Consider the following 13,219-nt stretch of genomic DNA (forward strand, 5'->3'; position numbering starts at 1 on the left):
TTTCAAGAAATGTGATGGATAGAGATATTAATATGAAACAAAAAAAGGAGTAAGGCTCAGTGCCCACAGCACAATGGTTACGATGCCGGCTATATGCACTGAGGCTGGTGGGTTCAAACCAGGCCCAGGCCAACTAAACAATAATGACAACTGCAACCAAAAAACAGGCAGGTGTTGTGGAGGGCACCTGTAGTCCCAGCTCCTTGGGAGGCTGAGGCAAGAGAATCGCTTAAGCCCAGAAGTTGGAGGTTGCTGTGAGCTGTGATACCATAGCACTCTACCGAGGGCAACATAGTGAGACTCTGTCTCAAAAAAAAAAAAGGAGTCAATCAGCCAAAACCAGAATGTAGGAATTCTTTATGGCCAAAACCCCAATTCCTTAAATAGATAACCATACTGGGAAAGAAAAACAAAGAGTTGGACAACTATCAAAATTAAAGCCAGGTGTTCATGCCTATAATCCCAACACTTCGGGAGGGTGAGGAGAGAGGATCACTAGCAGCCAGGAGTTTGAGACCAGCCTAGGCTACTAAAGACCATATTGCTACAAAAAATTTTTTAAATTAGCTGGGTGTTATAGCAGGTGCCTATAGTCCCACCTACTCAGGAGGCTGAGGCAGGAGAATCACTTGAGCCCAGGAATTTGAGGCTTCAGTGAGCACTGGGATCCTGACACTGCACAACAGAGCAAGACCTTATCTCTTAAAAAGAGAGACAGGCAATAGCCGGGTGTTGTGGCAGGCGCCTGTAGTCCCAGCTGCTTGGGAGGCTGAGGCAAGAGAATGGCGTAAGCCCAAGAGTTAGAGGTTGCTGTGAGCCGTGTGACACTACGGCACTCTACCTGAGGGCGGTACAGTGAGACTCTGTCTCTACAAAAGAAAAAAAAAAAGAGAGACAGGCTGGGCACAGTGGCTCACACCTATAATCCTAGCACTCTGGGGGGCCACAGTGGATGAACTGCTTGAGCTCACGAGTTCCAGACCAGCCTGAGCAAAAGCAAGACCCTCTCTCTACTGAAAACAGGAAAACTGAGGCAAGAGGATCGCTTAAGCCCAAGAATCGGAGGTTGCTGTGAGCTATGACGCCATAGCACTCTACCCAGGGAGACAGCTTGAGACTCTGTCTCAGAAAAATGAAAAACAAAAACAACAGAGGGACAATTAAGAAAAACAGTACCCAAATGCTGCAACATATGGGTCTTGTTTGAATCCTGATTCAAGCAAACTAACCACAAAACAGTATTTTTGAGGGAGAAAATAAAAACACAGACTAACTACTAGGAGGATATAATAAATTGTAATTATTGGGTAAGTGTAGTGAAGATAGTTATTTTTTAAAAACTTCATCTGTTAGTATATATTTCATATATACTGAAATACATGCAGATAAAATGACATGTCTGCACAATTTGCTTTAAAATACTCTACCACAGTGGTTCTCAACCTTCCTAATGCCGCAGCCCTTAAATACAGTTCCTGTGTATCAAGTTTGAGAGCGGTTGAGAACTGCTGCTCCAGCACAAGGCCAGGCATGGTGGCTCACACCTATAATGCTAGCACTCTGGGAGACCAAGGCAGGTGGATTGCCTGAGCTCACAGGTTCAAGACCAATCTGAGCCAGAGTGACACCTCATCTCTTAAAAAAAAAAAAATAGCCGGACATTGTGGTGGGTGCCTGCAGTTCTACTGCAGTTCTAGCTACTTAGGAGGCCGAGGCAAGAGAATCACTTGAGCCCAAGAGTTTGAGGTTGCTGTGAGCTGTGACACCACAGCATTCTACTTGGGGCAATAAAAGTGAGACTCTGTCTCAAAAAAAAAAAAAAAAAATACTCTGGCACAAACAAAACAGCAACAACAAAAATGCGGAAAGGAATAAAACAAGAATAGTATAAAGTTAATGGCTTATGTCAGGAGATAGGTACATGGGTTTATTATACTACTCTCTCTCTCACTATACTCTCAGAAAACTTTCATAATAAAAAATTTTAAAACATTATAAGGAATAAGAGAAAAGCAGAGGAGAGAGAGGAAGGCTAAATAAAGTAAGACAAAGATGACTAATTCCAGAGTAATATAAAGTGGCTTAGGAATAACCAATGATACTAACAGCAAAAAACTTTTAACAAGCAAGGCTTTCAGGGTGCCCAAACTTTTTTCTTTTCTATTGCACATTAGAAGAGTAAGAGTTATTTGTCTTGGGCCACAAAAATACACAAACAAAATCAAAGGTCGTACATACTTTTCACAATATCGCCACAAACTGAACATCCCTGTGAGATAATGGGTCACAACAATGAATACAAAGAAAGGTCCTGACAGAAGGGTTAGCATGAATGCCCACAACTCTGTTAATACTGGGTACCCCCAGAACATTACAGAACAATTGAGAATATTCAACGTAGGACACAGAGTCATTTCAATGATTAATAGGCTATTTAGTATAAAGGTTATAATGAAAGGAAAGAGGAGAAAAGACGACAGAACACTGTAAAAGCAAAAAAAAGTAAAACTGAAGGGAAGTTAGGTTTTGGCAAATGCTTATGCATATGAAATCAGCTCATGATGAAGTCTTCCACGCCATGACACAAGACCAATAAAATGCCCTAAGATTTTAGAAGCCTGACTGGTTTCCTTTCCTTTCCTTTTTTTTTTTTGGGTCCCACTATGTCACCCTTGGTAGAGTGCAATGGCGTCACAGCTCATAGCAACCTCAAAATCTTGGGCTTAAGTGATTCTCTTGCCTCAGCCTCCCATCCCAAGTAGCTGGGACAACAGGCGCCCACCACAATGCCCCACTGTTTTTTTTTTTTTTTTGTAGTTGTCATTGTTGTTTAGCAGGCCAGGGCTGGGTTCAAACCCGTCACCTTCAGTGCATATGGCCAGCTCCATAACCACTGTGCTACGGGTGCCAAGCCGCCTGACTGGTTTTCATTTTGTTTTCTGGATCAAACACAAGACCACAGAGTTGGAACTGCTTAGAATCAATCTAAAACCCCCTTATTTAGATAATGGTTCTCATTTGACAAGCAAATGAATACATTCTTCCGATCACCCACTTGATTCAACCTGGTATAACCCAGACATGTAACCTAGCAGAATGAACAGAATTATTTTTAATGACTTAATTACTACCTTTTTTTGCTCAGGGACTACTTTTTCCAGGATATAATTTTCATTATAAAATAAAAGCACCATCTTCATATTATAGGAAGACAGAGAACAATGGGAACAGATATCAATAAGGAATGTATAGAATTTTATTTTTTCTGAGACAGAATCTCACTTCGTTGCCCTGGGTAGAGTGCCATAGCATCATAGCTCACAGCGACCTCAAACTCTCAGGCTCAAATGATCCTCTTGCCTCAGCCTCCCGAGTACCTGGGACTATGGGTGCCTGCCACAAAACCTGGCTATTTTTAGAGATGGGGTCTTGCTCTTATTCAGGCTGGTCTCAACCTCCTGAGCTCAGGCAATCCACCCGCTTGGTATCCCAGAGTGCTAGGATTACAAGCATGAACTACTGCATGGGCTTACAGAAAGGAATTTTAAAGCTGAAAGTCCGAGCTGTGACAGACCAGTCTCTCAGTTTATAAGACCCCAACACATTCAGGTTCCTCTCAAGCTGAACTCATGCTTAAATAAAGAAATATATTCTGGGCGGCGCCTGTGGCTCAAAGGAGTAGGGCGCCAGCCCCATATACCAGAGGTGGTGGGTTCAAACCCAGCCCTGGCCAAAAAAAAAGAAATATATTCTAGTCAAAGTTTCCAGAAAATGGTAATTGGAGAATTTTTCAGATCCGCTATATTCCTAATTATTCCCTACATTAGTTGTCACAGAAAGGGACAGCGTCACAAAGGCAAGGGACAGTTTTACCTCCTGTGGATTTACTGCAGTTAAAACAGAAACTTCATATGACTGCCTCCCTGACTGCATGGTCACCAAGTGATGTGTCACATCAGGCACTGAAGACAAGGGACGTGGGGAACCTTCAGCAAGTACCTCTGTGAAACAACAGAAAGATGTTCCAAGGAAAAGTGAATCCACATTTATGGTATCACAACACCTTTTTTTTTTTTAAAAAAAGAAAAGTGAATCTACAGATATACCTAACCTGGATCATTAGGACTCTCATTAAGAACTCTAAAAACTATTCCTGAAAAACTGAACCCCACATTGCTCTATTTCTTCAAAATCAATTCCTGCCCGATAATCATTATCAGTGAATTTGGAAAGTATTGTAAAAGGAAAATGGGGAAAAACGTCAAGAAATCTGAATATAGGAGTTGGCCTTTTCGACATACTAATTAAGAATAATACAGCTTTAGTACTGTTATCTGGATTAAAACTGTGTCCAAAATGGGGTAGAAACTGCTTAGGCAGGCAGATTAGGGAACTCAAGCCGGCCCTTAAAGAAGTCACCAATGATACTAATAGCACAATATGTACAAATCAACAATTAAAGTTAAACCTGGTTTCCAAAGTTCCTATTCAGCATCCCTTCCTCTCTTGGGACTTTCTTCTTCAAGGCTGGCAAACTAGCTCCACACAACTTCTGTGCCTCATGCTTTGGCTCTCTACTAATACCATTCATAAAACAGAGGAGCCTTATTTGGTAGCACACATTGGGCTTTGTAGGCTGTATACAGAAGTTACATAAACATGGTCATTTATACCCAAAACATCCTGAGTAGGATATGAGTAACTTGACATAGGATGGTTTTTTTCGTTTTTTTTTTTTTTTTTGGATTTTGGCCAGGGCTAGGTTTGAACCCGCCACCTCTGGCATATGGGACCGGCGCCCTACTCCTTGAGCCACAGGTGCCGCCTGACATAGGATGTTCTTAAATATTTATCAGTGAAATCACCATGAAACTCTTCTGGAAATAGTTGATATATATACTACTCAGCCCTCAATAAAGTAAGTTTCTTCTAAAGACTTTCTAGCTTATTCTACTCTCTAGACTGTATCAAATAATTTAATGTTTGCTTATACTACATATACTTTCTTCTATTCACTTAATATTGATTCCCAGATAGACTTTTCACTTCTCAATTGGATTTTAAAGTCCTTTATCTTTTACTTTTGTCTTTCCCATGGTGCCGGGCACACAGTAGGCACTGAATAAATGCATGCTGACCTCACCTGTTAAGTCTGTCAGAGAAGAGGGCCTGGCCTGTGTAACTTGGGTGAAATTTCTATACCAGAGAGGACCAAGTATTTCCTAGAGAGCCCTTTCTTTTCTCCAGAAGATATGGCTTTTGAAGGTATGGAGAAATTGCTTTATATCTCCTCTGTAAAACCTGGTTATGTTCTGTTTAAATGTTTTAAAAGTTAAGTTCTTCCATAACTGCAATAGGAAAGATAGAAATAGTTGGGCTAGGATTATAAATAATTTCCTCTTTATTGTTTTGTTACATCGTCTTCAATGATTTTTTCTTTTAAGAGACAAGGTCTAATCATGTTGCCCAGACCAGACTTGAGCTCCTGGGGCTCAAACAATCCTCCCCACTTCAGAGAAAAAAATATTTTTTTTTCTTCTAGATTAACTTATCAACCCCAGAGAATAAGAGCACAAATGCTGTTCAATCATACGTAGCTACTCACAAGAAAATGAGATTAAGTAAAACTGTCATTTTGGAGACACCCCATTCCTTAGCCCCTTAGCTGCAGCCCATTTTACCCAAATAAATGAGAGTTGGAAGTCTTACCATCATCAACTCCCAGGAGAGAATTGGTATTTGGTAGGTTCAAGGACTCTCCATCAAGGCTGGGCTGGGAATTCATAGACACCAGGTTTTTACTGGGTCCTGAAGCCTCTTCAAGCAAACTACTGCCCATTAGTGGCTCAGCTGCACAGAGAAGAGGATGTGAGAGACATACAGCAGTCAAGGCTGTGCCTAATCCTCATTTTCCTTCACAAGGAAGCTGGCCTCTTTCAGGACTAGAAGTTAATCTATATTTTAGATGCCACCTGCTATCTCATCTACTTTTGGAAAATAAAAAATCTAGAAGGAAAGGTTTGAGCCTATGGATGATGACCTTTGCTTGTGTTTAGCATATGAAGAATAAGCATATGAAATTAGATGAATCTTTAGAAAGAAGCATCTATAATAAAATAATTAAGAAATGACACAGAAAAGGAATAAGAATAAAAAAGTTATCAAATTTAAGGTAGAGCCTACAGTAGCGTACTTTGACCTACATCTTAACTCCCCCCCAAAAAAGGTAGAGTCAAAAGGTAGTCGTGACTAATTAGTAAAGGATACTTAAATTCTTGTCATATAGAAATCTTTTATCACTCTACTACTCAAATACTATTTCATGGATTAGCACTAGTTACCCTCAAAAAGTCACCTAGGGGAACTTTTAAAACTACAGATTTAAAAATTACAAATGATCTCATTTATCAGGTTCCTTTGTTTTAAGTGGTGGGGGAGACACGGGGGAAGGGAAGAAAAGCAACAATATGTTTTAAGTTTCCAGATCATTCTACTATATGGTTACATTTGGAAACCACCAGCCCATCAAATGAGACCAGGTCTCTCTAACCAAAACAGAATCAAAAATTTCCAGATAACAAAAGTATAATTATTTGGCTCTTTGAACCTGAAAGATACAGCCCTCTATTATGTCCACCCCCTCACCAGTTTGTTCCTGCTCTTGACTCCCAGCTGCTCCCAGCTGCAAGTGATGCTTTCTCATGTGGACATTCCTGCTCCCACTCTGAGAGAAGGTCTTCCCACACACTTGGCACTGATGAGGCTTCTCTCCTGAAACAGGGACCAAGTTAAGTCAGGGGAACCAAAAAGGGTACATTCTGACAGCAAGAGAATGGATGTTAAGACCTAGATGGAGAATCCTAGAGAATGTTGAACAGCAGCAATGCATTAACACACTCATTCTCTCAAGTACCAGTTCTTTCCAAACCCACTCACTATACTACTTCCTTTACAAAACCACCTCTCTGGTATGGGATGAACCATGGCACCCACACAAAGTATTTACCTTCCTTTTTAGACAGTCTTCCATGAACCTCTAGGACTCCTTCCAATCCTAGGGTCGTAATACCCCTATCACAATCCCTGCCACCTACTCAGCTGGTGGTTCTAACATAATGACCTGAATTATCCTCTACGTCTTCAAGTCCAAAACTCTCAATCTCCATTCTACCAACCCAGACAACCACACTTAGAGAAGGGGTCAAAAACTCATGTCTACAGGAAACTAACAGATAGCAAAAGTAAGTAAAGTGGCTAGGTAGGGGCCATAATAACCTAGAGAATATCTTCCCCAGAAAGAAAGCAGCTATTTATTCAGTTCTAGAGCCAGTTGTTGCCATGTGTGGATTGAGGCCTAGCACAACCAGACACTCTGATTTTTTTTTTTTTTTTTTAAGACAGGGTCTTGCTCTGTCACCCAGACTGGAGTGCAATAGTGCAGTCAGAGCTCACTACAGCCTTGAACTCCTGGGCTCAAGGATATTCCTATGCTCAAGGATACTCCTGCCTCAGCCTCCCAGGTGCACACCCTATACCCAGTTCATTTAAAAAAATTTTTTGTATAGGGAGGTGCCTGTGGCTTAGTGGGTAGGGCGCTGGCCTCATATACTGAGGGTGGTGGGTTTGGCCCCAGCCAAACTGCAACAAAAAATAGCTGGGCATTGTGGCGGGCACCTGTAGTCCCAGCTACTTGGGAGACTGAGGCAAGAGAATTGCCTGACGCCACAGCACTCTACCGAGGGCGATAAAGTGAGACTCTGTCTCTAAAAAAAAAAAGCAAAACTCACTGTTACCCTACCTTAGCCTCCCAAAGTGCTAGGATTACAGGCATGAGCCATTATGCCCAGCCTCCCACTATTTTTAAGAGAAAGTAGAGGCTCGGCGCGGGTAGCTCAGTGAGTAAGGTGCCAGCCACATACACCGAGGTTGGTGGGTTTGAGCCCGGCCCAGGCCTGCTAAGTAACAATGACAATTGCAATAAAAAAATAGCTGGGCATTGTGGTGGGCGCCTGTAGTCCCAGCTACTCGGGAGGCCGAAACACGTAAGCCCAAGAGTTTGAGAATGCTGTGAGGAGCTGTGACGCTACGGCACTCTACCAAGGGCAACATAGTAAGACTCTGTCTCAAAAAAAAAAAAAAGAGAGAAAAAGTGGAAAATAAATTTTTTTTTTTTTTAATTTGGGCAATCAGAATTGGGAAGAAAAGGAATTTTTTTTTTTTTTATAGTTTTTGTCCGGGGGTGGGTTTGAACCCGCCACCTCCAGCATATGGGGCTGGCGCCCTACTCCTCTGAGCCACAGGCGCCGCCCAGGAAAATAGTTTTTAAGTAAAATTTTCCAATCTATAAATGTTAAGAACAAATTCACAATTGATATAAATATTGCACAGCAATCTTCATTGCTGATGGGAATGTAAAAAAAACTACAACTTCTGTGGCTAGGAATATGACAAATTATCTAGAAAAACTATATAGAAGCATGTACCCCTTGATCTATAGGAATCCCACTTCTTAGAAAACTGCCCCAAAGTTATGGTGGCAAAATGCAAAATAATCTATGTACAAGGTTATTTACTGCTATGTACAACATTATTTAAAATACCTAAAGACTGGAAACAACCCAAATATTCACCATGAAGAAGACTGAGTAAAGCTACAACATATAAACATGACAGAGCACTACAAAGCCATGGAAGAAATAAGAAAAAGTTCTATTCACTGATATGGAGTGAACGCAGGATACGTTGTTAGGCTAAAACAAGTATAAAACTATATATAGTATTCTACTTTTGCTTAAAAAAGAATAAATATTTACATAAGTAATATAAGTAATTATACCCTCCAGGATGGCTATAATCAAAGACAGAAAAAAACTGATAAGGATGTAGAAAAACTAGAACCCTCATACACTGCTGGTGGGAATGTAAGTGTGGCCACTTTGAAAAACTGGCAGTTCCTCAAGTTAAACAAAGAGTTACCATATGACCCAGCAATTCCACTCCCAGGTATATACCTGAGAGAAATGAAAACATATCATATAAAAACTATAAGTTCACAAGAACACAAATGTTTATAGCAGCATTATTTGTAACAGTCAAAATGTGGCAAACAACCCAAATCTATCAACTTAAGATAAACAAAATGTGGTATATCCATACAATGGGATATTATTCAGCCATAAAAAGAAATGATATATGCTACAACAGGAATGAACTATGAAAATATATGCTAAATTAGGGAAGTTAGTCACATGATGCCACCCAGTCTCATTCACATGAAAATATCCTGAACAGGGCAGCGCCTGTGGCTCAGTGAGTAGGGCGCCGGCCCCATATGCCAAGGGTGGCGGGTTCAAACCCAGCCCCGGCCAAACTGCAACAAAGAAAATAGCCGGGCATTGTGGCGGGCGCCTGTAGTCCCAGCTGCTCGGGAGGCTGAGGCAAGAGAATCGCGTAAGCCCAGGAGTTAGAGGTTGCTGTGAGCCGTGTGACGCCACGGCACTCTACCGAGGGCGGTACAGTGAGACTCTGTCTCTACAAAAAAAAAAAAAGAAAAAAAAGAAAATATCCTGAACAGGCAAATCCATAGGGACAGCAAGTAAATTAATGATTGCCAGAGGCTGGAGGAAGAGAGTAATAGGCAGTGACTATTAATAGATATAAGGAATTTTTTACTTTTTTAATAATCTCCTGGATATGGGGCTTCTTTTGGGGATGATGAAACATTCTGGACTTCTGATAGTTATAACAGCTACAAAACAATAAATTTCCCTGTTGGCCCTCCACATCCACGAGTTCCATATCCATGAGTTCTGAATCCACAAATTCAACAAATGCAGATTGAAATATTCAAAAAATAAAATTAAAAGTATATGGGTTATAAGAAAAGGAAATGTAAAAATTGATCTCCGGGCAGCGCCTGTGGCTCAGTGAGTAGGGCGCCGGCCCCATATACCGAGGGTGGCGGGTTCAAACCCAGCCCCGGCCAAACTGCAACCAAAAAATAGCCGGGCGTTGTGGCAGGCGCCTGTAGTCCCAGCTGCTCGGGAAGCTGAGGCAAGAGAATGGCGTAAGCCCAAGACTTAGAGGTTGCTGTGAGCCGTGTTACGCCACGGCACTCTACCAAGGGCGGTACAGTGAGACTCTGTCTCTACAAAAAAAAAAATGAAAAATAAATTAAAAAAAAAAAATTGATCTCCATTTGCTTCTGCTCATAAAAAGAAACACTGGAAAAGTAAACCAAAAGGAATTGAAAACTGGTTATCTATAGCAGAAGGGGAAGGAACAGGGTAAAGGGACCAAACTGTAATCAGTTTTTTTGTTTTGTTTTGTTTTGTTTTGGGTAGAGATGGAGTTTTACTTTATTGCCCTTGCGTCACGCAGCTCACAGCAACCTCCAACTCCTGGGCTTAGGCGATTCTCTTGCCTCAGCCTCCCGAGTAGCTGGGACTACAGGCGCCCACCACAATGCCCAGCTATCTCTTTGTTGTTGTTGCAGTTCGGCCAGGGCTGGGTTTGAACCCACCACCCTTGGTATATGGAGCCGGTGCCCTACTCACTGAGCCACAGGCACTGCCAAAACTTTTTAATATACATATTAAAAAGATAAAATTGGGCTGGGCACAGCAATTCAGGCTTGCAATGCCAGCATTATAGGAGCCAGGAATTTGAGATCAGCCTGGGCAACAAATGAGACCATAGCTGTTAAAAAAAAAAAAAAAAAAGTTAGCAGAGCATGGTAGTGAGGGCCTGTAGAGCTACCGAGGAGGCTAAAGCAGAAGGATCACTTGAGCCCAGGAGTTTGATGCTGTAGGGAGCTATGATTGTGCCACTGCACACCAACCTGGGTGACAGAGGAAGACTCTGTCTTAAAAAAGAAAAAAGAAATTAAAATTAAAAAAAAAAAAAAAAGAAAAGAAAAAACCATTAGCACTTAAAGAAACTGAAAATTCTACAGATCAGGCCTCTAGCATAATAAAGCAATATTTAAAGGGTATTTATGGGCGGCGCCTGTGGCTCAGTGGGTAGGGCGCCGGCCCCATATACCGAGGGTGGCGGGTTCAAACCCAGCCCTGGCCAAACTGCAACAAAAAAACAGCCGGACGTTGTGGCGGGCGCTTGTAGTCCCAGCTGCTCGGGAGGCTGAGGCAAGAGAATCACGTAAGCCCAAGAGCTGGAGGTTGCTGTGAGCCGTGTGATGCCACGGCACTCTACCGAGAGCAGTAAAGTGAGACTCTGTCTCTACAAAAAAATAAATAAATAAAGGGTATTTATGAATATTTTTACTGTATATCCTTATTAGAACATATTCTAAGAAAAACATAGCTATAAAACTGTCTTAAACTTCATTCTGTAAAGTGATTATTAATATTGATTTTATCATTTTGGAATATTAAAATTATATTAATGTCTGGGTGGCGCCTGTGGCTCAAGGAGTAGGTCACCAGTCCCATATACCGGAGGTGGTGGGTTCGAACCCAGCCCCAGCCAAAAACCACAAAAAAAAAAAAAAAAAAAAAATTTTGAATTAAAAATATCAGCATGAACCAATTTTTTTCTTTTTGAAAAAAAATTTTTTTTTTTTTTAGACAGAGTCTCACTCTGTTGCCCTGGATACAGTGCCGTAGCATCATAGCTCACACAACCTCAAACTTGGGCTCAAGCGATTCTCCTGTTTCAGCCTCCCAAGTAGCTGGGATTACAGGAACCTGCCACAACACCTGGCTATTTTTAAAGATAGGCTCCAACTCCTGAACTCAGGTAATCCACCCTCCTTGGCCTTACTGAAAATACGTCTTCTTTAGCTGTCCACCAAAAAGTCCTAAAAGGAATGACAACCTAACAACAATGAGCACACTTGGCACCCAGACTGTGGTTCCCACTAAAAAGAACCAGAACTCCTTGGAGGACTAGCTGATTCCAAGTCTGAACTGAGTGTGGGATATTCTGTTGGACCAGAAAGCAAAGAAGCTAGCAAAAACTTGTGGATCAGGTCAAAACCATACAGAAGTCAGCACAACAGGTTCCTTTTGATCACAGATAATTTAAGCATCAAAAATAACCATTAAAGCCAGGCATGTTGGCTCATGCCTATAATCCTAGCACTATGGAGGCTGAGGCAAGACAGTCACTTGAAGCCAGGGTTTCAAAATCAGCCTGTGTGACATAACAAGATTCTTTATCTATAAAAACATTAAAAACTTGGGGGTGGAGCAAGATGGCAGCCGAGTAACAGCTTCCTTGCATCTGGGCACCGTGAGTCTGGGGATATAGGACTCCAGGCATCTCTGGCTGGTGGGATCTGCCTATCATCACCCCTGAGAGGATACAGGGAGTCAGCGAGAGACTTCTGGACCCCAAGAGGAGGACTAAAACAGTGGAAAACCGGCAAGTGGTCGCGTGTGTTCAATCCGCCTAAACCCGCCCGCAACTGTAAGTTCAGTAGCAGCGAGACTGCAAACCAGAAAGGCCTTACCTGTGAACTGTTTTGGTGTCTTTGGACTTGGCACTCAGCTGAACTGCCTTGGGGAGAGCCTGAGCGGGAGTGCGGAGAACTTTGGCCTTTGTCTAGGGCCCCAGTCTGAGCCGCTGAGCCAGACGGAGCTAATAGAGTTTGGCTCTGGGTCACAGGCAGACATTGTGAGCGATCTGCCCTGGCAAGCTCCGCCCTCAGGGTCGCAGAGCTGGAATTGGGTGGGAGCTGGTAACCCAGCGACCAAGTAGCCTAAGGGCGGGGTCTGAGCCGCCTTGCAGCCCTAACCCTCGGGGGCAGAGGGAGACCAGTTCTGACACACAGGGTAAGTGGATAGCCACTTCAGCAGTGATTCCAGCAACAAGCACTTCCCTGAGAAAGCTTCTGCTCAGTTAAGTGAACAAGTTCAAAGTGCCTTTTAAGTGGGCTGAAGAGAGATTTAGGGTGTCTACCTGCTGGGGTTCGAGAAACTAGCAGCCTCCAGTCGTATCAGAACTGTGATTAACATCTCATACCCCAGAAGACCACGTGTTGCCCAGACAATATTCAATTCCATATACATACTGCTTTGTTTTTGGTTGCGTGTGTGTTTTTTTTTTGTTTGTTTGTTTGGTTTTTTATTTTTGGTTTGGTTGTTTTTTTTTGTTTATTTTGACGTTCTAGATTGTTGTTTTGTTTTTTAAGTTCAACCTTTTCCATACAGATCCTTTTTCTTTCTCAATTTTTCTAGTTTAATTATAATTTCCCATT

At 42.0% G+C, this 13,219-nt stretch overlaps 1 protein-coding gene across 7 annotated transcripts in view; it reads right to left on the reverse strand.

The window, feature by feature from the left end:
* ZNF410 (zinc finger protein 410) overlaps positions 1-13,219 on the reverse strand; it is a 63,125-nt gene that overhangs the window by 5,989 nt on the left and 43,917 nt on the right. For 4 of the 7 annotated variants that reach the window (XM_053601749.1, XM_053601750.1, XM_053601753.1 and 1 more), the window contains exons 9-11: positions 6,646-6,771; positions 5,710-5,850; positions 3,874-4,001 (exon numbers count right to left, since the gene is read on the reverse strand). In XM_053601749.1, coding sequence (XP_053457724.1) covers positions 3,874-4,001; positions 5,710-5,850; positions 6,646-6,771 — 395 coding nt within the window. The remainder of the gene's footprint in view (positions 1-3,873; positions 4,002-5,709; positions 5,851-6,645; positions 6,772-13,219) is intronic. The other 3 variants (XM_053601754.1, XM_053601755.1, XM_053601756.1) reach the window with 3 other exon arrangements.

The sequence above is a fragment of the Nycticebus coucang genome, chromosome 9 (assembly GCF_027406575.1).
Source record: "Nycticebus coucang isolate mNycCou1 chromosome 9, mNycCou1.pri, whole genome shotgun sequence".
NCBI classification, from domain to species: Eukaryota; Metazoa; Chordata; class Mammalia; order Primates; family Lorisidae; genus Nycticebus; species Nycticebus coucang.